This window comes from Erpetoichthys calabaricus, chromosome 7 (genome assembly GCF_900747795.2).
Source record: "Erpetoichthys calabaricus chromosome 7, fErpCal1.3, whole genome shotgun sequence".
Lineage (NCBI taxonomy): Eukaryota > Metazoa > Chordata > Cladistia > Polypteriformes > Polypteridae > Erpetoichthys > Erpetoichthys calabaricus.
In genome coordinates this window covers 142,392,065-142,418,851 of record NC_041400.2, presented here as the reverse complement: position 1 = coordinate 142,418,851, position 26,787 = coordinate 142,392,065, and the positions used below count along the sequence as shown (strand labels likewise).

Genomic DNA, 26,787 nt, shown 5'->3' with positions numbered 1-26,787 from the left:
GTCATTAACCTGATATAGATAACTATCAAACTCGATAATAATAATAATTGTACATTAGGTAATTTTTTGTTAAAGTCTTTTTGGCCAAGAGCAGCAGTTCACAACTTTTAGTATACATTTGGCAGGTGGTATGCAAGGGAGCACAAAAAAAATGTTGGGAGCGGTTAGCATGAGTGAAGACACAGAGAGTGAGAGATTGAGAAAATTCCTCTTGACAACAGAGAGAAGAGCTTTTGCAATCATATGCCAAGAACATTTTCTTCTTAGATGAGTGTGAGGATTTAGTTTTAGTGTTCTGACACATGTTATTGGGCTGGAATTTTGAGCAATGAATGGGAGGGTTGGGTATCTATATATATATATATATATATATAAAATCCCTATGTGCGTCCAGGTGTCCGTGTGTGGGTGTCTTCTGATGAAGTGCGCATGCGAGGGGCACGGTGCAATGCGCAATATTACTGTCAGAGAAAGTTAGAGGCGTTTTACGGAAATACAAACCAGTATTACTGCGAGAGGAAATTAAAGGTACACAATACAGTGACGCATATTACAGCCACATACAAGCCAGTATTACTGTCAGAGGAGATTAAAGGCATATTACCGACGCGCACGCCTGTATTACCGCCAGAGAAAATTAAAGGTATATTACGGACATACAAGCCAGCGGACATACAAGACGGTATCCTTCAATAAGGGCGCGCACAGGCATCCTTCAATAAGGGCGAGCACAAAAAGGCGAGCCTCAAAACGGCGACCTCAATTGGGCGCAGCGAATAAAGGCGCGCATAAATAAAGATCTGCACCTTTGTTGCTCTTCACATATTCCAGAGCCATTTGAACTAAATTATCTACGAACGCCTTTATTCGCTGCGCTCAATTGAGGTCTCCTTTTTGAAACTTGCCTTTTTGTGCGCGCCCTTATTGAATAGAGCCGTACAAGACAGTATTACTGTCACAGAAAATTAAAGACACACAATACACGTCGGCAGCCCACGAAGAACGGTCAGCTCAGCAAGTAAACATCAACAAAAGAAAGGCTGAAAGAAAGAAAAATACAACCAACAAAAAGAATGAGGTCAAAGTCCCCTGCCATTTAATATAGACTGTTCCTACTAATGTTTATGCTCTACTGTTCTAGCGCCCGTTATTGTAACGGGCTAAATGACTAGTTCAATATAAAAACTGTATGTCATTTCACTGTGCTTCTCTGTCGTAAATGCGAATATTTTCTAGACATGGTTTATTTAACAATATTTTAACCAAAAACAGTAAAACATATTTTGGATGTGGGTGGCGCAGTGGTAGCGCTGCTGCCTCGCAGTTGGGTGACCTGAGGACCTGGGTTCGCTTCCTGGGTCCTCCCTGCATGGAGTTTGCATGTTCTCCCCGTGTCTGCGTGGGTTTCCTCCGGGTGCTCCGGTTTCCTCTCACAGTCCAAAGACATGCAGGTTAGGTGGATTGGCGATTCTAAATTGGCCCTAGTGTGTGCTTGGTGTGTGGGTGTGTTTGTGTGTGTCCTGCGGTGGGTTGGCACCCTGCCCGGGATTGGTTCCTGCCTTGTGCCCTGTGTTGGCTGGGATTGGCTCCAGCAGACCCCCGTGACCCTGTGTTCGGATTCAGCGGGTTGGAAAATGGATGGATGGATGGATATTTTGGATGTTGTATGTCTGGATATGGGTACTATGACACAAGTAACTTGAGATTTTGTCATGGGACTTTTGATATTGTTTGCTTTTATCAAAATGTTTTCCCCTTCAAGCCCATTGTATTAAGAACTTTGTTATCTCTGTTCGTCACAAAAACATAAGATTCAAAATTTTTCTTGGCCATTACTTCAAACAACATGGTGTAAACAACAGAAAAAACACATATATTTTGAATGCTGTATCCCTTTACATTGGCTCATTATGAGTGAATATATCCTGAGTTGGTTTCCGCTTTACTTTTGTAAATCACCTCAGTTGCATCTCATGTCTGAATGTTACTGACTGCCGGAGATTTTTTCATGGACATTTTGATATTGTTTGCTTTAATCCAAGCCTATATTATACTGTGTCAGGAACTTTATTATCTCTGTTCTTTGTGAAAACATGAGATTAACAATGTTTCTTAACTATCACTTCAAACAAAACAGAGAGAGTACTGAATTCATCTGAAGTCATTTGATAACTGTATAATTTTTGCAAATAGAAAGTATGTCAGTTTTTGGCTTTCTTAGTTTTACTCCACATCAAATTACAACATGGTTCATACATTAATGCCTTTTAAATGACTAGGGACTTTGCCCCCTGCTCACTTTGCTCGCCAACACCTGGGCGGGCGCTACTCGCTAGCCACTTTGCAGCCTTGCCACTCGCGTATAGGGAAGTGGATGAACAATTTAAACTGATTGTTATTTTCATGGGAATTGTTACATATGCATAATAGAACTAACTATTTTACAATACAGTGAGTAATTAGCCATAGTAATAAATAGTAAAACGTAATAAATTGACAGAAAATTTAGTTTCATGTTGCATTAGAGGTATTCTTTGCGTTATACATTTTCATTCTGTTTGGCTTTGAAATTAACACACATATATTTTTTAAACTTACACTTTTACTGTAAAACTTCAGTAAAAACAATATTTGGAATTAACTTTTTACATTTTTTATCAAGATCGCTTTTAATTTTGATTCCGTGTTTGGACTTACATCATGACAATGCAACGTATAACTGCCTGTGAGTGAATATCGTTTTCGCACTCTCTAATAAATAAACTGACTTTTTCGAATGTTTGTCCCTGTGATTTGTTAATTGTCTTAGCAAAAGCTATTCTAACGGGAAACTGTAAACGTTTTAGTATGAATGGCATATCAAGATCTCCTTTGGTGTCTAATGTTATCCGCGGAAGATGTACTACATTACCTTTCTTGTCACCTGTTAAAATTTTACATGTCAGAATTGTTCCACCAATTTTTAATACAACTAATCTTGTCCTATTGCATAGCCCATCACTCAGACATAAATTATCGAACAGTAATTGGAAGACTGGACGGTATTAACAGTTGTAGATATTCTACGGGATACAGTATTCTTCCGCACCATCTAGAACCTGATCTAGAGGACTGCATATTTCTGACTTTTTTTTTTTTTCACTCACTCTTCCTGCTTTAAACACTTCATTCTCACTTGCAGCTCCAGTCTAAAGTCAAGTCCAAGAAGATCCCTAGGATTTCTGCTGGAATACGTCACTGTAATCTGTAAATTCAGTAAAACACTTTGCTAGAAACAGTAATTATATGGTTAAATATCTTGACAAGCACAACCTACTGTATAGGTTTATTTTTTGAGTTATGTTTAATTCACGTGTCATTTTTTTCTGCCAGCTGTTCTTTTATAGCTTTGCATGAGTGAGATATCTTGCTTTTGGCTTATTGCTTGCTAAATCTTAAATATTAACAATTAAATATTACAGCAATTAAACCAAATCAATGATCATTGAAAACTACTGACTGATTTTACTTTTTTATTTTTATGGAATTAAAATAGAGATTTTAGAGTCTTTTCAACATTGGGTACACTTTTTTAGCTGCCTTTGGCAACACAGAACGTCTTCCTAATTGTGGTACAGTGTCCAGCATGTCTTGCTGTCTTCATTCTTGCAGGCTGCAGTGTTGGTAAATATCACCCAAAACACTGAGTTTAACTTAAAAACAATATTTATGATTTATACATTGTAACAGAAAGTGAGCTCAACGATAAAGAGTTGGTGTGCCAAGATGGCCACCCCATATGATTGAATGTAGCGAGATTAAAAAAAAAAGATGCAGTTATTGTGGTATTGTCTCTATAGATGCAAGTTTAAAACAGAACTGTCCCAAGATGGCAGTGCTTCCAATTTTGGGCCCTTGTGACAGGAAGAGGTGTGTCCAGTTGGACAAACACCAGAAGTGACGTCAGAGGTGTTCTAGCCATCAATCAACCTGTCTGCAGAGGGAGGAAGAAAGAGTGGCATTATGACCCTTGGAGTGGCGATAGAACTGCAGTCATTAGGACCATTCAGCTGTCCCCTATGCACACTTGTGTGGCAACATCAAGTGGAAAAAATGTTAAAGACTCAAAATTATTTTAATTTAACATCTAGCTCTTCAAGTTCCTGTGTCCCTTATTGTGATGATATTTATGTGCTGATTTGCAATGAAATATCACTTAATGGGTGCTACAGTGAAATTCATAGGTTTATGTTGTGGTCTGTGGCTTTACATAATTAATACAGAAATTAGAAGAGATTCTGTGTTGCTCTGATTCTTGGTTTTAGAGAATGCAGCTGAATAATCAGTGTTGAATGTATGCAACTGAAGCAGTTGTTTACAATACTTTTACTTGCTCACTCAGTCAATTGGCTTTTGCTGAAGAGCACCTTTTGTCATATCTCTTACTTGGATTGGTTCTATCTTACATTTACTGTACAAAAAGACAAGTACTTTCAGTATTTCTTGAAATGAGCATTTTTTGCTGCCAGCATATTTTATTTTTTCTTCAATGTGTGATTTTAGATGTATGTGCTAAATGTTTGCTTTTAACAGAATAAATGTAAAATTTATTTATTTATTTTTTATGCATGGCCTAATGCATTTTGATTCCTAAGTATCTGTAATAATATTTCTTTAAGCAATAAAACATGGGTACCCTCCAGAATAAAGACGTGAAACTAAAAATATAGTTTGAAATGCTGTAGGATTTCCCAATGTATTATCGAAAATTGGTTGGTGTAGAAATCTAATAACATTCTGCTTAAGATTAGCTTAATATATTTTATTAGTGTTGTTTATACTGTATTTTTTGTTTGTTTTATGATTTAGCGATAGATTATTTTTGTTTCTTGTTTTGACGATAAAGAAAAGCTTAAGGTGGTACAATCATTAGATATCTCTGATGCTGCATGAGGCAAATATAGCTGAGTTATTTTATATTATAAAATAAAGAATCTTCTTTTAATACTAGTATTTGTTTGCTGATTTCATTTTTGTTTAGTGACTCTTTAAAGAAGATACTATGTCAGTTGAGAAGCGTCTTGCATTCTCCATTGTCCAGTTTCTTAGAGATCAAACAAGGTCAGAAGCGTTGAATTCAGATGAACATGAAAGCTTGGATGGTAAGTCATTGTGCAGCATTTCAGGGTAATAAAGGTACATGAATTGATATATGGTATATACTTTACAGTATACAGTTGAACTACAGATTTTTTATGATAAATAGCTTGTAAGAGTCTCTGTATGTAACAATAATTTAATATTGCTATTATTTTAAAAAGTCAAATACAGTGTGTGCAAGTGTATTTATGTATGTGTGTGTGTGTATAAATATCTATATCTATACTAATTAATAAAAGGCAAAGCCCTCACTGACTGACTGACTCACTGACTGACTGACTCACTCATCACTAATTGTCCAACTTCCCGTGTAGTTAGAAGGCTGAATTACACAGTATTAAAAGACACTCAACAATTAATGTCATTTACCTTTGTTCCCGCGTTTGACTCGTGCTGTAAATCTCTTCCTTGTTTTCACTTCACGTGATTACGTAGGAGGTGTAATACGTGATGACGCGATACGTGACTCCGCCTCCTCCATTAGAGTATATGGACAAAAAACAGGTTCCAGTTATGACCATTACGCGTAGAATTTCGAAATGAAACCTGCCTAACTTTTGTAAGTAAGCTGTAAGGAATGAGCCTGCCAAATTTCAGCCTTCCACCTACACGGGAAGTTGGAGAATTAGTGATGAGTGAGTCAGTCAGTGAGGGCTTTGCCTTTTATTCATTAGTATAGATGTGCAATTAAACGTGTGCATTTACGGGGTAATTTTTCAGGCTTAAAGCTCGAAGTGATCACTCGAGTGAAGGCAGCTTCACAAAAAAAACAGATCCTTAACAAATTGTTATTGGTATATTTTCACTCAATTTAAAAAGGTTTTCTTCTTAATAAAAATTTAAAAGCAGTACTTCGCCGCTGCAAAGAACGGGGATGTATATATATAGATAGATAGATAGAGATATATATGTATATTATATATATATAAATAGATATATATATATATATATATATATATATATATATATATAGATAATTAGATAGATATATATATATACTAGCAAAATACCCGAGCTTCGCAGCGGAGAAGTAGTGTGTTAAAGAGGTTATGAAAAAGTAAAGGAAACATTTTAAAAATAACATAACATGATTGTCAATGTAATTGTGTTGTCATTGTTATGAGTGTTGCTGTCATATATATATACATATACACATATACACACACATATACACACATATACAGATATATTATATATACATATACACATATATTTTTTATATATATATTTTTTATATATATATATATATATATATATATACACATACATACATATACACACATAGATGCACTTACAATAACATAGAAATCAATATAAACAACATTAACATCATTATCATATGAGAATATGAAGTAATATATAAGAAGCACATTTCATATAAATATAAATAATTAAACAGTAAAATCTTCTTGTATAATTTGCTACCGTGGCTTTTCGTTGGTCTGTCCAGGATTTTAAATCACCTGTAGCTTGCAAACTGTTTCACCTATTGACTTGAAATCTGGTACACATATAATACGTCACGTCTGCTATCCGCTTTATGGGTGATGATTGTATTACTCTTTTTATGTTTATTTTATTTTAGAATCAACTCCTATCTGCGCACACCAGGGCAGCCGTGGGCAGATGCGTATGGTGTATTCACTCCATGTTATCGTGCATTGCGCTGTCACTGGTATTTTGATAAAAGAATTTGAACAATATATAAGAAGCGTATAAATTATTAAACAGTAAAACATTAACATTTAAGAAGTAAAGTTACATTGAGTACTACTGCAGTGCCTTCGGGTATACCTCATTTTTTCTTTGCCCATTACATGCTTAAATGTATACATTTTTTGGTGTACCTACCCGAGAACACGCGACATATAACCGACCGTGGGAGAAGCATGGATTTTAAAGAAGCGTTGAGTTCATCTGCTGGTCTCCCTCGTGGAATAACTGGTAATGTTTCAGTAAAATGTACAGCGAGTAAAACGACATTACCTCCTTTTTTTTTTTTACGATCTCTGAGATGTTGCTTTTTTCGGTTCAAGGCTTCATAAGCTCTTTTATGTTCCATGGTGTACTTAATAAGTACTAATTATCCCAAACCATCATCTTTGAATGTTGCAAGACTTTCGCCTTGTATGTAGATCGGGGTAATTACATTCATTGCATTCCTAGTCTGAATCACAATCTGATTGTATGGGTGGTTACCTGGCACTGTAGGGTTGCCACCCGTCCTTTAAAATACGGAATCGTGCCACGTTTGAGAATGAAATTGCGCGTCCCGTTTTGAATCAATACTGGACGGGATTTATCCCGTATTTTTGTAATCATTTTTTTTTTAAAGCAGCATCTCATGCAAATCATCCCAGACGCATTTTATGAAGATGCCTCCTTTCCTACTTTTGATTGGGTAATACTTGATGTCATCGTTAGTTTGATTGGTGTTTTTAACTGTCCAGTGAGGAGGGCGTGTCTTTTAAGTACAGTGTGCAAAGTGTTGGCACTGAGATGTGGCGTCAGCGCCATACTTGAAGCCCCTAACGTTGCGGTCAGCAAGTCGGCTAACATCCGCCATGTGCCGTCTTTCAGTTGCGAGAAGCAGATCATAGAATGGTTGAAACTGTTGCCCCTAACGTTGCGCCACGGCGTGTGGTTCGTTTATACCTCGTGTCTTCTCATTTAACTTTTATCTCGCGAATATGTTATTGCAATCCGCAGCGGGAGCGTTTCTATAAACTTTATTTAAACTTACGTTTTACACCGTGGTTTGTTTCCCTTATGAACATGCTTGTATGCTTAACTCGCTCCGTTCTCAATTGTTTAATTAATTTTTTGCTCTTCGCTGTTTGCGGCTGTTCCTCCATTTCCCCCTACTTCGTTCTTTTATCTCGCGAATATGTTATTGCAATCCTTAACGGGAGCGTTTCAATAAACTGATTGAAAATAGTTTTGCATTTACCTTTTTAGTAAAAGGCGAGCTTTTAAGCCTGAGAAATCACCCCGTAAATGCACACGTTTAATTGCACATGTGTTAATATGTATGCTTACACAGTATTAAAAGACAGTCAAAAATTAACGTCATTAACCTTCGTTCCCGCGTGCGACTCGTGCTGTAAATCTCTTCCTTGTTTTTAGTTCACGTGATTACGTAGGAGGCGTGATGACGCGATACGTGACTCCGCCTCCTCCATTACAGTGTATGGACAAAAAATATGTTCCAGTTATGACCATTACGCTTTGAATTTCGAAATGAAACCTGCCTAACTTTTGTAAGTAAGCTGTAAGGAATGAGCCTGCCAAATTTCAGCCTTCCACCTACACGGGAAGTTGGAGAATTAGTGATGAGTGAGTCAGTCAGTCAGTGAGTCAGTCAGTCAGTCAGTCAGTGAGGGCTTTGCCTTTTATTATTATAGATATATATATATAGATAGATAGATAGATAGATAAATAGATAGATAGAGATATATATATATATACAGTAATCCCTCCTCCATCGCGGGGGTTGCGTTCCAGAGCCACCCGCGAAATAAGAAAATCCGCGAAGTAGAAACCATATATTTATATGGTTATTTTTATATTGTCATGCTTGGGTCACAGATTTGTGCAGAAACACAGGAGGTTGTAGAGAGACAGGAACGTTATTCAAACACTGCAAACAAACATTTGTCTCTTTTTCTAAAGTTTAAACTGTGCTCCATGACAAGACAGAGATGACAGTTTAGTCTCACAATTAAAAGAATGCAAACATATCTTCCTCTTCAAAGGAGCAAACAAATCAATAGGACTGTTTGGCTTTTAAGTATGCGAAGCACCGCGGCACAAAGCTGTTGAAGGCGGCAGCTCACACCCCCTCCGTCAGGAGCAGAGAGAGAGAGAGAGATAGAGAGAGATAGAGAGAGACAGATAAAAAAATCAATACGTGCCCTTCGTGCTTTTAAGTATGCGAAGCACCGTGCAGCATGTCTTTTCAGGAAGCAGCTGCACAAAAGATAGCAACGTGAAGATAATCTTTCAGCATTTTTAGACGAGCGTCCGTATCGTCTAGGTGTGCGAACAGCCCCCCTGCTCAATCCCCCTACGTCAGGATCAGAGAAGGTCAGCGCAAGAGACAGAGAAATGTAAGCTGGGTAGCTTCTCAGCCATCTGCCAATAGCGTCCCTTGTATGAAATCAACTGGGCAAACCAACTGAGGAAGCATGTACAAGAAATTAAAAGACCCATTGTCCGCAGAAACCCGCGAAGCAGCGAAAAATCCGCGATATATATTTAAATATGCTTACATATAAAATCCGCGATGGAGTGAAGCCGCGAAAGGCGAAGCGCGATATAGCGAGGGATTACTGTACAGTGATCCCTTGCTATATCGCGCTTCGCCTTTCGCGGCCTTACTCTATCGTGGATTTTATATGTAAGTATATTTAAATATATATCGCGGATTTTTTGCTGGTTCGTGGATTTCTGCGGACAATGGGTTTTTTAATTTCTGGTACATGCTTCCTCAGTTGGTTTGCCTAGTTGATTTCATACAAGGGACGCTATTGGCAGATGGCTGAGAAGCTACCCAACTTACTTTTCTCTCTCTCTCTCTCTTGCGCTGACTTTTTCTGATCCTGACGTAGGGGGATTGAGGAGGGGGGCTATTCGCACACCTAGACGATACGGACGCTCGTCTAAAAATGCTGAAAGATTATCTTCACGTTGGCTACCTTCTGTGCAGCTGCTTCGTGAAGCGACATGCTGCACGGTGCTTCGCATACTTAAAAGCACGAAGGGCACGTATTGATTTTTTTATCTGTCTCTCTCTCTCTCTCTCTCTCTCTCTCTGCTCCTGACAGAGGGGGTGTGAGCTGCTACCTTCAACAGCTTTGTGCCGCGGTGCTTCGCATACTTAAAAGCCAAACAGCCCTATTGATTTGTTTGCCCCTTTGAAGAGGAAGATATGTTTGCATTCTTTTAATTGTGAGACTGAACTGTCATCTCTGTCTTGTCATGGAGCACAGTTTAAACTTTTGAAAAAGAGACAAATGTTTGTTTGCAGTGTTTGAATAATGTTCCTGTCTCTCTACAACCTCCTGTGTTTCTGCGCAAATCTGTGACCCAAGCATGACAATATAAAAATAACCATATAAACATATGGTTTCTACTTCGCGGATTTTCTTATTTCGCGGGTGGCTCTGGAACGCAACCCCCGCGATGGAGGAGGTATATATATATATATATATATATATATATATATATAGATAGATAGATAGATAGAGATATAGATAGATATATGTGTATGTATGTAGATATGTATATATGTGTATATATATGTAGATATGTAAATATGTATATGTATATATATGTGTCTGTATGTGTGTGTATATATATATATATATATATATATATATATATATATATATATATATATATATATATATATGTATGTGTGTATATGTATGTGTGTATATATATATTGATATATGTATATATATGTGGATGTGTATATTGTGATGGACGACCAGCTACGGACTCCGGTCGCCAACCCCAGGCCGCTAGGAGGAGCCCTCCGGACAGCATGATGGTGCCCCGACTTCCAGCAGGGCCTCATGGACTTTGTAGTTTATACACACAGCCCTGCTGGATACCTTGGGGGCCACCGGGAGTCGCTGTAGGGGGGCTAGTGGGCTCTTGTGTGCCCTATAACCCGGGAGTGCATCAGCATCACGTGTCTGGAAGAAACGACGTGCTCCCAGGGTGAAGAAAAGGACTGTTTACGCTGACCCGGAAGGAAAATGGACTTGTGGGTTTTGCCAGGAAATATTTCCGGGTCAGGGGATATAAAAGGACTATGGGAAGCCCAGTACATTGAGCTGAGCTGGGAGGTAGGAGGGCGAAGTGTCTGGGAGTGGAGGATTGTGTTGGTTTATTGAGAGAATAGTGATTATATGAGAGTGGTGTGGAGAGTGCTTTGTGCACCGTGTAATATTAAAATAAAGAATATTTATACGTTCACCTGGTCATCAGAGTGGTACCTGAGGGTACAAGAGGTGGACCACGCTTCTATCTGCTACAATATGTATATATATATGTAGATATGTATATATGTAGATATGTATATATAAGTATATATGTTTATGTATATATATGTTTACATAACCTCTTTAACACACTACTTCTCCGCTGCGAAGCGCGGGTATTTTGCTAGTATATATATATATATATATATATATATATATAAAATATAGGGTGTATATATTTGTAACTCAAGATCCACAAAGGCAGCAAATGAATCACATAGCTTAAAATTTTTTTTTATATATTTGCCATATATGTCAGGGTGAGCCAAAAAAAAGTACCACATTTCAAATGTTTACTTTACAAAAACGCTACAAGATATAATGAATTTCATTACGACACAAGAAAGGGTATAGAAAATAGTTTTTTTTCACTGTGTTCTAAAAATTATGTTTTAAAAAGAAGAAATTGCACAGACCGAGATCAGGCGAACATGAAGGCCTCCCGACATTGCCTCGCACGGAGATTTCCCCAGAAACATCTCCCACAAAACTTGCATGGATCTCTGCTCTCTATGAGCTGCTGCTCCATCCAGTTGAAACCAGGCATCCACCACATCCATTTCTTCCAGTTGGGGCCACAAAACATTCTCTAGCATTTCAGTGTAACGTTCTGAAGTGACAATGACCTTTGCTCCCCCCTCCTCAAATAAGTAAGGGCCAACAATGCCAAATTCTGCAACTGTGCACACTTACTGTGCAGGGGTCTCTGAGGAAGTTCACGAGGGTTGATTTCAGCCCAATAGTGAAAGTTTTGCTTATTTACACAACCACATGACGATGGCGTCTCGATGAACGGTTTGCAGAATGTTCGCACACTCTCAACGGCTGTCCCAATCTCTCTCAGTGAGTTCTTGCACTACCATTGTTTTGTATGGATGGAAATTAAGGTTCTCATGCAAAATCCTCCCCAAAGACGTGTTGGAAATGACTAAGGTAGAGGCATGTTTGTATGCTGAACGTCTAGGAAACTGCAAAATTGATGCCCTTACAGCTTGGATGTTTGCAGGCGTTCGTACAGGCTAGGGATGGCCTGGAGATTTTCTGTTCACTGTGGTACCTGTCTGTCTAAATTTAGCCACCCACTGAAGAATTGTTTTCTGATAGATAGATAGATAGATAGATAGATAGATAGATAGATAGATAGATAGATAGATACTTTATTAATCCCAGGGGGAAATTCACATACTCCAGCAGCAAAAAATATTAAATTAAAGAGTAATAAAAAAATGCAGGTAAAAAACAGACAATAACTTGAATAATGTTCAACGTTTACCCCCTCTGGTGGAATTGAAGAGTCGCATAGTTTGGGGGAGGAATGATCTTCTCAGTCTGTCAGTGGAGCAGGACAGTGACAGCAGTCTGTCGCTGAAACAGCTCCTCTGTCTGGAGATGACACTGTTTAATGGATGTAGTGGATTCTCCATAATTGATAGGAGCCTGCTGAGTGCCCGTTGCTCTGCTACGGATGTCAAACCGTCCAGCTCTATGCCAACAATATAGCCTGCCTTCCTCACCAGTTTGTCCAGGCGTGAGGCATCCTTCTTCTTAATGCTGCCTCCCCAGCACACCACTGCGTAGAAGAGGGCACTCGCCACAACCATCTGATAGAACATCTGCAGCATCTTACTGCAGATGTTGAAGGATGCCAGTCTTCTAAGGAAGTACAGGCGGCTCTGTCCTTTCTTGCACAGAGAATCAGTATTGGCAGTCCAGTCCAATTTATTGTCCAGCTGCACTCCCAGGTATTTATAGGTCTGCACTCTCTGCACACAGTCACCTCTGATGATCACGGGGTCCATGAGGGGCCTGGGTCTCCTAAAATCCACCACCAGTTCCTTGGTTTTGCTGGTGTTCAGTTGTAGGTGATTTTAGTCGCACCATTTAACAAAGTCCTTGATGAGGTTTCTATACTCCTCCTCCTGCCCACTCCTGATGCAGCCCACGATAGCAGTGTCGTCAGCAAACTTTTGCACGTGGCAGGACTCCGAGTTATATTGGAAGTCTGATGTATATAGGCTGAACAGGACCGGAGAAAGTACAGTCCCCTGCGGCGTTCCTGTGTTGCTGACCACAATGTCAGATCTGCAATTCCCGAGACGCACATACTGAGGTCTGTTTGTAAGATAGTCCACGATCCATGCCACTAGGTATGAATCTACTCCCATCTCTGTCATCTTGTCCCTAAGGAGCAGAGGTTGGATGGTGTTGAAGGCGCTAGAGAAGTCTAGAAACATAATTCTTACAGCGCCATTGCCTCTGTCCAAGTGGGAAAGGGATCGATGTAGCATATAGATGATGGCATCTTCCGCTCCCACCTTCTCCTGGTATGCGAACTGCAGAGGGTCGAGGGCATGTTGGACCTGTGGCCTCAGGTGGTGAAGCAGCAGCTGCTCCATGGTCTTCATCACATGTGATGTTAGAGCGACAGGCCGGAAGTCATTCAGCTCACCAGGACGTGATACCTTTGGGACTGGGGTGATGCAAGATGTTTTCTAAAGCCTCGGGACTTTCCCCTGTTCCAGGCTCAGGTTGAAGATGCGCTGTAGAGGACCCCCCAGCTCTGATGCACAGACCTTCAGCAGTCGTGGCGATACTCCATCTGGACCTGCTGCTTTGCTGGCACGAAGTTTCCTCAGCTCTCTGCTCACTTGCGCTGCTGTAATTGTGGGTGGGGATGTCTCTCCTATGTTGGTATCAGCAGAAGGATGTGTACAGAGTGCAGTACTCCGAGGTGAGAGTGGGTTAGGGTGGTCAAACCTGTTAAAGAAGATGTTCATTTGGTTTGCTCTCTTCACGTCTCTCTCGATGGTGGTACCCCGCTTTGAGCTGCAGCCAGTGATGATCTTCATCCCATCCCACACTTCCTTCATGCTGTTGTTCTGCAACTTCTGCTCCAGCTTTCTCCTGTACTGCTCTTTCGCCGCCCTGAGCTGGACTCGGAGTTCCTTCTGCACGCGCTTGAGCTCATGCTGATCACCTTCTTTAAAGGCCCTTTTCTTTTGGTTCAAAAGGCCCTTGATGTCACTTGTAATCCATGGCTTGTTGTTAGCATAGCAGCGTACAGTTCTTACTGGAACTACAATGTCCATACAGAAGTTGATGTAGTCAGTAGTGCAGTCAACAACCTCCTCAATGTTCTCACTATGTGATCCCTGCAGGATATCCCAGTCTGTAGTTCCAAAACATTGTCTCAGAGCATTCTCAGCCTCCGGGGTCCACTTCCTGAATGATCGTGTGGTTGTAGGTAGGACTTTCACTTTTGGTTTGTAGTGAGGCTGAAGCAGAACCAGGTTATGATCTCCTTTCCCAAGCGCAGGCAGCGGGGTGGCACTGTATGCGTCTTTAACGTTTGCATACAGTAAATCAATAGTCTTATTTCCCCGGGTGTTGCAGTCCACATACTGGGAGAATGCAGGTAATGTTTTGTCCAACGTCACATGGTTAAAGTCTCCAGCGATTAGCACAAGTGCCTCGGGGTGTTGCGTTTGTAACTTAGCAACAGCAGAATGGATGATGTCACTCGCTATCTCCACGTCCGCCCGAGGAGGAATATACACGATGACAACAATGACGTGTCCAAACTCTCTGGGCAAGTAATAGGGTCGCAGACTTACGGCCAACAGTTCGATGTCCCTGCAGCAAGTGGAGATTTTGACTTTAACATGTCCAGAGTTACACCACCGTGTATTAACATAGAGAGCGAGTCCTCCTCCTTTGTGCTTCCCACAGGTACTTGCGTCTCTGTCCGCTCTAACGGTGCTAAACCCGGGTAGCTCCACATTAGCATCTGGGATGGTGTTAGTTAGCCACGTTTCGCAGAAACACAACAAACTGCATTCTCTGAAGGTTCTGACATTTTTCACCAGCGCAGCCAGTTCGTCGATCTTATTTGAGACTGAGTTCACATTCCCCAGAATAACAGAAGGCACCGAAGGCTTAAAACGCCACTTTCTCGCAAGCCGCTTCATTTTTAGCTTAGTGCCGGCTCTGCTGCCACGATACCGCCTTCTTACCTCGTCAGGTAAATAGGGAACCACACCGGCACTGGCATTTGTTCTCAGCACTCGAAGTTGAGTACTTGAATAGGCGAGTCTCGGCGTGTAAAAATCCATGCCCACGTTGTAAAAGTAAGTGTGTCCAGGGAACAAATCCACATAAAATAAAGTGGTAGGAGTGATCAATAAATAAAAATAGAAAAATAAAAGTAGAAAAATACACATACACATACAGTCATACACGGAGCTGGGATTTGGGATGACACTGTTAGGAGGAATGCTGAAGTTTGTTTGGAATGTGCATTGCATAGTGATAACAACAACAACAACATTATTTATATAGCACATTTTCATACAAATGATGTAGCTCAAAGTGCTTTACAGGATGAAGAAAGAGAAAAAAGATAAAATATAAAAATAAAAATAGGCAATACTAATTAACATAGAATAAAAGAAAGGTCTGATGGCCAGGGAGGACAGAAAAAACAATAAGGAAAAAAAAAACTCCAGACGTCTGGAGGAAAAAAAAAATCAAAATCTGCAGGGGTTCCAGGCCAAGAGACCGCCCAGCCCCCTCTAGGCATTCTACCAAACTTAAATCTTCTCAATCAGTTCTCATGGTTTTCAGGCTTCACATGGAAGAATTTGATGACGATGGTCATGTGGACCTCTGACCTTCAATCCTTCAATGTAGAGACAGTATGGTGCTTTGATCAAGAGGTGGTGGCAAAACCGGAAAAAGTAGGGGTTAGTATGGATTTCTGAGCCACCATGAATACTAATGATAATTAAATACATATATAGAATATCAGAGTTAAAGTAAAATGAAGCTATGAGAAAGCCATGTTAAAATAATAAGTTTTTAGCAGTTTATTAAAGTGCTCCACCGTATTTGCCTGGCAAATTTCTATTTGTAAGCTACTCCAGATTTTAGGTTCATAACAGCAGAAGGCTGCCTCACCACTTCTTTAAGTTTACCTCTTGGAATTATAAGCAGATACTCATTTGAAGATCTAAGGTTACAATTTGGAGTGTAAGGTGAAAGGCATGATGATGAACTCATGGCTTTTGAAGAAGGGCTTTGACTGTGAAAGCACAGTATGCACTGGACCAAGGCATGTTGCCGACGGAAAAGTATTACGGATCACCTATCAAAGGTGATATATATATATACAGTATATATATACACAAACTACATTGGCATGGCATCTTTTGCTAAACACATAATATATCATTTCCTAGAAATGTTAATGATATCATTTCATTTTAATCATTAAGAAATGTACTGTATTTTGTTTTGTGTTTTCCAAGTTGCCATACAGTGCCTGGAGACTACATTTAAAATTAGCCCTGATGACACCCACTTGGCAGTTTCACAGCCTCTAACAGATATATTCTTAAATGCTCTCTTTAAGGTAGGTATGCTCTCTTGTATAGACACTAAACATTTGCCAGAAAAATTTATTCCCTGTTTTCTTTTTGTTGTAAACTTGAGATAGTTGGTTTTCTAGCCACTTGTATTGCTGTATTGGTATTTCATGATTTTTTTCTCTTCAACATAACTTTTATCTTAAACATTGAAATAATTTTTTTAGAAATATAAATTATAATTTCCCTAGTAATTTTGTTCATTCTATTCACTTATAGTGTAGGGTTATGATGTATATTGGTATTGGAAAAGTACTGGAAAACACAAATTTTAAAACAGTACGGTACCATCAATTCAGGAGTTTTGTTACCTGAAGTAAACTTAAGCTTTCCCTTCTACCTCAACCCCCCCAACTTGACACTTGCCAGTTTAGAAATGGAAAACTGTCCATTTTGTAGACTTCATGAAACTAAACCATCCTTCAACATGATCAAGACCTCACTGGGAACCCCATCTCTCCTCATTGCTTTAATGAGATTTGGACTTCACAGGAGAGACCACCCACCTCTCCCCATTGCTTTGACACAAAGGAAGAAGCGGTGCCTGGCGTGGTACACCAAGGAGGCTGGAGTAAGATGGGCAGAGTTTGAGTTATCTGTTTTTTGATTCTGAACAATTTTGGTACTGGTCCGAAAGCTGATATCAATAGTGAAATCAAAATTTTACTTCAGATTCAACACTACTAGAGTGTGATCTTGTCTTATTTCTTAACTGGAGTCCTCTGAACATCTGAAATGAAGACACCCTGAAGTACTGCAAAATTGTACTTTCAGCCTACACTGCATTCACAAACTAAGCTTTCGAAAGTGACATTGTGCCTCGGGCAAGGGTAACAGATTTAAGGCCTGTGGGCAGGGTACAGCCTTTGGATCTTTTTAAAGTGGCTTGCGTCATCCATATTGAAAACATGTTATATTTGGCTTGCAGTGACTGTTGGTTTTCTCAAAAGACTCCTTTTAACGTTTGTTTCCTATATACATTATGTCCATATACAACCCGCATTTAATTTTGCCGGGTTACATTTACTTCTAGTATTAAAATGCATATCTTGTGTTGCTTACGTTTATCTGTGCAGAACAGTGCACCACCAGTACTAAACTGTAGTTAGAATGAAAACTGATTGCTTCAAATGACACAACAGAAAAAAGTGAAAATACGGTCACACTGCAGTAAAGAACTTTAGTGTTTTAAGGTGATGACAAAGATGTTGCAATCTCATGAAAATAGATACTGTAGATAGCTACACAGGCATCACGTGTAACCCTTCTGCTATACTGACTGATTTTGAAAACAGATTGTCTGTTTTAATTAGGATTAAAGCTTTGTGAAGCACATTCACTCAGACACCTGTTCTCATATCCTTAACAGTCAACATACCTTGCATGCTTTTGGGATGTGATGATGATTGGGAGTATCAGGGGACAAAAACCCTACACATGTGTGGGTATTTCACATGAAACTCCTCACAGGAGCTGCAGAAGTAATTGAATATACGAGCATGGAGCTGTTAGGCAGATTCACTCCACCCACTCCCTTATTATTTCATGTGTTTTGGTAAAAGTACAGTAATTGAAAGTTAACAGTGAGTTTGTTTTTTTCTTAAAAATATTTTTTGAAGAAAGCTGTGTAAATGGAGAATAGTTGACATGGTATAACATAGTCTGTACAAATACATTCTATGAGCTGTCTGCATTACATTTTTTGTCATTGTAATGACTTGTTATTATATTTTTTTTATTTTAATATTTTACCAGATTGACAGTCTGTCAAATGCAAAACTTTCTCCCTCTCCAGAAGATGCAGAAAAAGCTGAGCAGCTGAAGAATGAAGGTACATGCAAAAACGATTAACATTTATTGTTTGGTGTTTAATAGTGTATAGTTAAATTAAGGTTCAGAGGTTTTTTGTCCATCGTCACATTCTGTATTTACCTTGTCCAACAATTGAGAGCGGTGAGACTCTATGTATGATACATGGCTCCATGTTACTTATTACTAATGATTGACCTGGGGTAGATCTGGCCTGTTAAACAGGTGCAGGGATTTGAGAGTTAAAAGACATCTGAGTAACTTAGAAAGATTCTAGGCGATTGTTCCCTGGAGTCCTGGGAACCAGTCCAAATCCTGGAAGTAATCAAAGGCTAGAAGACTTGCCACAAGTCATTTTTAGATATTTATTTTTGAAAGAGTTTTGCACCAGGTAACTAATAGAAACACCATGATACATCTTTCCATCCATTTGATTTTTTTTGCCATTCTGCTCTGTATTACTTAAGCCTTTTATAAATTAAGTCACACAAAGCTCTTTTACATAAATGTCCCTTGTCTTTAAATATACAGTACTATTCTAAGACAACCTTTTCAAAAGCATCTATACCTTAGCTCAGTAACAAATACAACAACAACAACAACAACATTTATTTATATAGCACATTTTCATACAAAAAGTAGCTCAAAGTGCTTTACATAATGAAGAAAAGAAGAATAAAAGACAAATAAGAAATTAAAATAAGACAACCTTAGTTAACATAAAAAGGAGTAAGGTCCGATGGCCAGGGTGGACAGAAAAAACAAAAAAAAACTCCAGAAGGCTGGAGAAAAAAATAAAATCTGTAGGGGTTCCAGGCCACGAGACCGCCCAGTCCCCTTTGGGCATTCTACCTAACATAAATGAAATAGTCCTCTTTGTAGTTAGGGTTCTCATGGAGTCACTTTATGCTGATGGTTATACAGACTTCTGGCTTTTAATCCATCCATCATTGTTGGAACATCATGGTGCTTTGGGTAGATGGTGGTGGCACAAGCCACCACCAATAGGACACCGGAAAAGGAAACAGAAGAGAGAGTAGGGGTTAGTACAAATTTTGAATGAATAGTTATTATAATGAATTGGATATACAGAGTGTCAGGATTAAATTACAGTGAAGTTATGAGAAGGCCATGTTAAAGTAATGTGTTTTCAGTAGTTTTTTAAAGTGCTCCACTGTATTAGCCTGGCGAATTCCTACTGGCAGGCTATTCCAGATTTTAGGTGCATAACAGCAGAAGGCCGCCTCACCACTTCTTTTAAGTTTTGCTCTTGGAATTCTAAGGAGACACTCAGTTGAGGATCTGAGGTTGCGATTTGGAATATAAGGTGTCAGACATTCCGATATATAAGACGGGGCGAGATTATTTAAAGCTTTATAAACCATAAGCAGAATTTTAAAGTCAATTCTGAATGACACAGGTAACCAGTGTAGTGACATCAAAACTGGAGAAATGTGTTCGGATTTTCTTTTCCTGGTAAGGATTCTAGCAGCTGCATTCTGCACTAACTGCAAACGATTGATGTCTTTTTTGGGTAGTCCTGAGAGGAGTGCATTACAGTAATCTAGCCGACTAAAGACAAACGCATGAACTAATTTCTCTGCATCTTTCGATGATATAAGAGGTCTAACTTTTGCTATGTTCCTTAGGTGAAAAAATGCTGTCCTAGTGATTTTATTAATATGCGATTTAAAATTCAGATTACAATCAACGGTTACCCCTAAGCTTTTTACCTCCGATTTGACTTTTAATCCTAATGCATCCAGTTTATTTCTAATAGCCTCATTGTATCCATTATTGCCAATCACTAAGATTTCGGTTTTTTCTTTATTTAATTTGAGAAAGTTACTATTCATCCATTCTGAGATACAGGTTAGACATTGTGTTAGCGAATCAAGAGATTTGGGGTCATCAGGTGCTATTGATAAATACAGCTGTGTGTCATCAGCATAGCTGTGGTAGCTCACGTTATGTCCCGAGATAATCTGACCTAATGGAAGCATGTAGATTGAGAAGAGCAGCGGACCCAGGATAGAGCCTTGTGGAACACCATATAGAATATCATGTGTCTTTGAGTTATAATTACCACAACTAACAAAGAATTTTCTTCCTGCCAGGTAGGATTCAAACCAGTTTAAGACACTGCCAGAGAGGCCCACCCATTGACTAAGGCGATTCTTAAGAATATTATGATCAATAGTGTCAAATGCGGCACTCAAATCTAAGAGGATGAGAACAGATAAATGGCCTCTGTCTGCATTTACCCGCAAGTCATTTACTACTTTAACGAGTGCAGTTTCTGTGCTGTGATTTGTTCTAAAACCTGACTGAAATTTATCAAGAATAGCATGTTTATTGAGGTGCTCATTTAACTGCATAATGACTGCCTTCTCTAGAATTTTACTTAAGAAAGGCAGGTTAGAGATGGGTCTATAATTTTCAAGAGCAGAGGGGTCGAGATTATTTTTCTTAAGTAGGGGTTTAATTACCGCAGTCTTAAGACAGTCTGGGAAGACCCCCGTATCTAATGACGAATTTACTATGTCAAGAACATTATCAATAAGCACACCCGATACTTCTTTGAAAAAATTTGTTGGTATTGGGTCAAGGGCACAGGTGGATGGTTTCATTTGAGAAATTATTTTATGTAAATCAGGTAAATCTATCCTAGTGAAAGACTCTAATTTATTTATTATGGAGTACTGGGGTTTCGGGGGATCCTTAGTGTTGGGGAGATATACTATGTTATTTCTAATATCATTAATTTTTTGATTGAAAAATACAGCGATAGCCTCACAGGTTTTACTGGAAGTACTTAGGAGGCATTCCTTTGAGTTACCTGGGTTTAACAGATGATCAATTGTCGAAAATAAGACTCTGGGATTACTAGCATTGTTATTTATAATCTTAGAGAAATAGCAGCGCCTCTCAAGACGGACTGTGTTATTGTATTCTGTTATTTTAACTTTTAATATCTCATAGTCAATAGTTAGTTTAGTCTTCCTCCATTTACGCTCAGCTCTACGGCATGTTCTCTTTAAATCAGACACTCTTTGGGTCTTCCAAGGTATAACAATGCTAGAAGATTTTTTAACTGTCTTTTCAGGTGCAACTATGTCAACAGCAGCCCTCACTTTAGTATTAAATCTTTCCACCTTACTATTTACATTCTCCTCGCTATTATAGTTGGCACTATAAACGGACTGATTGGTTAGAATGTTTGTAAGTTTTAAAGTTGCTGATGAGTCAAAGAAGCGTTTTTTAACAATATGCTTCTCATGAGTGTTTTCTATCATTATTTCTATATTAAAAAGTAGAAGAAAATGGTCTGAAAGACCTGTATCAATGACCTGCTTTATATCAACTTTGCATCAAATACACCTACATTAAATTAGCAGGTGTGTTTAAAGTGATCTTTTTAAAAGATAGGTGGGGTGTTACAGTTAAGAATTGTGTTTGTTTTCAGTGGAAGAAATTAAGGGGGGGAAATAGATTTGCAATGTTTCTTAAAGCTATATTTGTTGCTTTTATAGGAAATAATCATATGAAGGAAGAGAATTACACCTCTGCAATTGAATGTTACACCAAAGCTATAGACCTGGACCTGAAGAATGCAGTTTATTACTGTAACAGGTAAAACGCATGTTCATTGTGGAATGCTGCTATCCTAGTTAGAGTTGTAATGGAGATGAAGCCAAATGACAGCGAACTGTTCTTTATGGGATTCATAAAAATGCACTCAAATAGAGCCAGACATGTAGTTTATTTAAGTCACCATTTTTCTAGATAGTCATTCCTTTGAGGAGCTGGAGTAAACCAAAGTCTGTGATAAACGGCAACATAAAGAAGTGAAGAACATGCAGGGTCATATTGAAAAAAATTAAACAGGTTGGGTGATGGTATAAAAACAATCCATACATACATGCACACAGACACTTGTGCTGCTAAAAATTGAAGATATCTGTTTACAAAAGTACAAAGATTACAAAAAAATCACATAAACTGGTTTTCTCTACAAACATTAACAGAAACTCCCATTTCCTTAACATGCATATATTTAAAATATTCTACTGTATGACAGTGCCTCTAGAGTGTCATTTTTCTCATACCCCCTGCTTTAAACTCCTGAATCTTTGCCCAAGAATGGACTTTCAAACTCAGGTTGGGAGTAGTGCCAAAACTAATTCTGCTTCCAGGAAATTATGCCTCTTGTAGGCTCCTGTATATACTACACTTATTATAATAATGGCTCAGTGATATGAATTGTTATTCATGTGAGTCATCATTTAGCTGATTTTACTGCATTTCCCACTTTCTTCAAGGGTGTTGTCATTTCCCACTTCTTAAATGCTGCGAACACATGGGTCAGAGCTACTGTAAATACAGATTAAGTATTCTAATCTGAAATGCCTGGGACAAGAACTATTTCAAATTTCGGATATTTTTTGATTTTGTAATATTTGCATATACATAATGAGGTATACTGGGGACACACATGATCAAGAAACAAAACGCAGCCAAACCAGCTAAGTAATTTCTCATGCATATTATTACTGATATCACCAAACTGTTATTATAATGTATGTTGATGTGACAAAAACGTTAAACCTCAAAGTGATGAATATGATGTACAGACTATTGTAGTTCCCTTTTAATAGGGCCAATGCTGCATATTTGCACTGAAGAACATTTTTGTTTTTTGTCAGTACATATCTTTTGTCAATTTTCATTGTACCAGCCAGCTGCCAACCTTCACTCCATCATTCCCATTGTGCTGGAAGCAGTAAACTGGCCAACAAGGCACTACATTCAGTTTTCGTGTTTTTGTTAACATAAAAAAATTACGAACATAGAAAGGCAATTTGCAAAAGTGTCCAGTTTTCCTAGTGTAATCAGAGCAATTTACTGTGCTCATATTACAGTAACAGCACCTAGTAAGAATGAAGCTGCTTTTGTTAACTGAAAGCAGGTATGTTGTATGCAGTGTTATGAGTTTTGAGGTGTGTTTATATATGCAGCTTTGCAAGGTGATTGAGATTTGTAAAGGTAAATTGTGTAGAAATGTGTATACACTAGGTTTTATAAATCTGATTTTTTTTTGGCATACACGATTTCTTGTTTTTTTACATATTCATATTTACAGGAATCCAAGGTAAGTTTTATAAATTAGTAATAATAAATTGTCACTTATACACCCATTATGGAATTAGTTTAGAAACAGATTTGTGTTTGCTTTGAAAGCAGCAAGATTTATAGTACAAGGCAGGAACTGGGAGAACTTCTTGCCTGTTCTGAGGTGATGGGGGGATGGTATAGCAGGCTGCTTGCTGCTTGGTCTTATCGACACATTTACAAGACAAAAGAGGCTGACGGAGAGGTGCAAAGGGATTTAAGGTGGGCCAGATTTACAAGTTTTTTCGTAGGCTCTGGTAATTCAAGTGTTAATGGACCCAAATTTAAATATATTGATAGTGAAAACTGTAGATGAGCAAACAATTTGTGCAATTTTGGTCTGGTGCCATATCTTTGCAATAAAAGTGAAACTACTAAAGAAATAAAAATAACCTGACCGTTTAAAAACGGTTCATAAAAATAAACTGTTTAGAAAGTTAATTAACAAAGTATTTTATGGTGTAGCCAGAAAAATAAACATGTAACACATTAGAAGAAGAGTCAGTCTCGTGTTCAAACTGTTGCAGCTGTGTGTGATGAGGTGTTCTTGGGATATGATCCTTGTGTCTATTAAAAAACTGTTCAGTCATTGACAAATCATAATTCTTGTCAAAAGAACACAAATGGAAGTTTAAAGGGAGTTAGGGTCCCAGGTAACAAAGCAATGTTATTGGGACTCTCTGATGAAAGAGTTGGAAAAAGTATAAATGTTCTAGTACAGTAGCAGTGATGCCTATTGCACAGTTGTAGATCATATAGAAGATTAATAAATTTCATCTAATCCAATCTGACATACAGGTAATCCATGGTTATTGCAGATGTCCATATGTGTGTATGTGGACTAGTAGGCAATGCCATGTTGGGGTGATTACTGCTGTTTTAGCTCATTGAAGTCCAGACTGTGGAGGGAACAGACACATGAGTTTCTTTTGCTGTATCTGACTTTGCACCACATTGTCTCCTTTAGTTTGAATCCTGCAAGCTCAGCCAAATGGCCACATTATTGGCATTCTATACAAGAATAAGTAAAGAAGGAATAAAATTGTTGCTATCAATTGTTGCTTATTCTATTAATAAATGTGAATTTCGGTGATGATGGTGCAGTGGTTATTGTTTCTACCATAAAGTGTCCTAGGTTGAAATCCTGATTGCCGGTGTTGAGTCTGCCCATTCTCCTATGTCTATGTGAATTTTGCTGTGGCATTGTGGTTTGCTTCACACATTCTAAAGATGTGCCAATTAAGTAAATGAAAGGCTATGGTGAACAACTGGAAACTGGTTAAGAGGTAATTTTGGGCAAATATTAAAAAATACCATAGTGAAAGTTTAGATACTATATTTAATATGTTACTTTGAATTAGGGTAGTGCTGCTGCTTTGCAGTAAGGAGACTGTGGAAGATTGTGGGTTCGCTTCCTGGTTCCTCCCTGTGTGGATAGAGCTTTGAGTACTGAGAAAAGCGCTATATAAATGTAATGAATTATTATTATTATTATTAATTATGGTTAGACATAGAACAACCATTCCCACTTAGACATTGTTTTGAAAAAAACAAGCCAGTAATGTAGAAAACATCAAGCTATTTATCTTGGATTGCACTGCAGTATTCTTTGTCATTTTATTATTCAATGTGAAAGATAGGAAAAACAGCAAGTAATGTTTTTGACACCTAGAGGCGAAATTTCCAAAATATTTCAATACATAAATAATAAAAATCTTCAATATAATCTAGTATTAGATAATTGCATATTTGTGATTAGCATTTTATAAATATTTTATTTACTCGTGTTTGTAGAGCTGCAGCTCATAGCAAACTGGGAAACTACACTGAAGCAACAAATGACTGTGAGAGGGCAATTGAAATTGACCCAACCTACAGCAAAGCATATGGACGGATGGGGTGAGTTAAGAAGTTACCTGTCAATTTAGCTTCTTGTTTTCATTCATTAGTCAATATTTTACATAGTGTTTTGATGAACACCATTTCTAAGCATTTTGTATCTTCTTTCTCTTTATTTCTTCTCAATCAAATGTGGGGATGGATGTGCCTGATCTACACTCTCCATACAGCTCAGCCCTTAACCTCCTCTCCAGTCAGACCCCACTTTCCTTCAGATCTTCTTTTTCTTTATTCATTTTTTCCCCTTGTCACATGTCCATTCAACTTCAACACCTACTTTCCTGTACTCTGTCTCAATCTGTTTTCCTTTGTAACTCTGTACATCCATCAAAAGATTCTCATTGCTGCCACATCCAACTTCTCCCATGCTTATTTTATTTGTCAGCTTTACACATCATTGTTGGTCTTACAGGTATTGTAAAAACCTTAACTTTAACCTTTGCCTTAAATCTTCAGTCACACAACACCTTATATCTTCTTAAAATTGTTACAGCCACACTGCACTCAGTATCTCTGCATCCAATTCTACATTTTGGGCTACCACTGATTCTAGGTATTTAAATGCATCAACTCTTTTCAATAGCTCTTTCTGCAGACTAATGTTCTTTCTGCCTTTTCAGAACATGTGCATCATGTCAGCTTATACTGTATGTTGTGTTCATTAAACCTTGATAATTTCTTAGACATGTATCATATGTACTAAAATTCCTTGATGAAGAGAAATGATCATGAATTGTTATTAAATAAATGACCCAACTTTTAGGGGATACTTTTAATTTGATTTTTAGCATATTCATTGATCTTTTTTTGTAGGGTATATGTGTGTGTTTGTGTTTAATAATTGTTTAATAATTGTGACTTGCCATAACAGCTTGTCTTGTGGTTTGTGGAAAGAAGGCTGTGACAATGGATGGGTGCACAAGTACAAGTGCAAAAGTAGGGTGAGAAAATGAATAAATAAATTGCTCACTTACTGTACTTTCCTTATTTATACTTGTAACTTGCATGCTTAAATTTTAGATATACAACACTTGTTTGCTTATATAACTCCTTTTTGAATGAAATAACATAGTTAAGGAAAAAAATACTTCCTTATACACAGTATTTTGAGTAAACACTCATCAAAGTCTTCATTTTAGAAATTGTTTTCCTTTAGTTTGTTTTGTTAAACAACTTTAACTTTTTTTGTCGAGGTTGCTCTAGATAAAGTATTATATGCATGGTTATGTGGTAATGATAAATAAATACCAAAAATCTAAAATTTGTTGAGTGATAGAGACAGAGGAAATGGAACA

General features: G+C 38.1%; 1 protein-coding gene across 4 annotated transcripts in view; it reads left to right on the top strand.

Annotated features, from left to right (window-relative positions):
• The window catches only part of sgtb (small glutamine rich tetratricopeptide repeat co-chaperone beta), a 65,896-nt gene that overhangs the window by 4,846 nt on the left and 34,263 nt on the right, over positions 1 to 26,787 (top strand). For 3 of the 4 annotated variants that reach the window (XM_028805479.2, XM_051929699.1, XM_028805481.2), the window contains exons 2-6: positions 5,021 to 5,141; positions 16,496 to 16,599; positions 18,368 to 18,443; positions 21,955 to 22,054; positions 25,388 to 25,492. In XM_028805479.2, the coding sequence (XP_028661312.1) occupies positions 5,042 to 5,141; positions 16,496 to 16,599; positions 18,368 to 18,443; positions 21,955 to 22,054; positions 25,388 to 25,492 (485 nt within the window). In that variant the 5' untranslated portion in view covers positions 5,021 to 5,041. Of the gene's footprint in view, positions 1 to 5,018; positions 5,142 to 16,495; positions 16,600 to 18,367; positions 18,444 to 21,954; positions 22,055 to 25,387; positions 25,493 to 26,787 lie in introns of those variants that run through there. The other variant, XM_051929700.1, reaches the window with a different exon arrangement.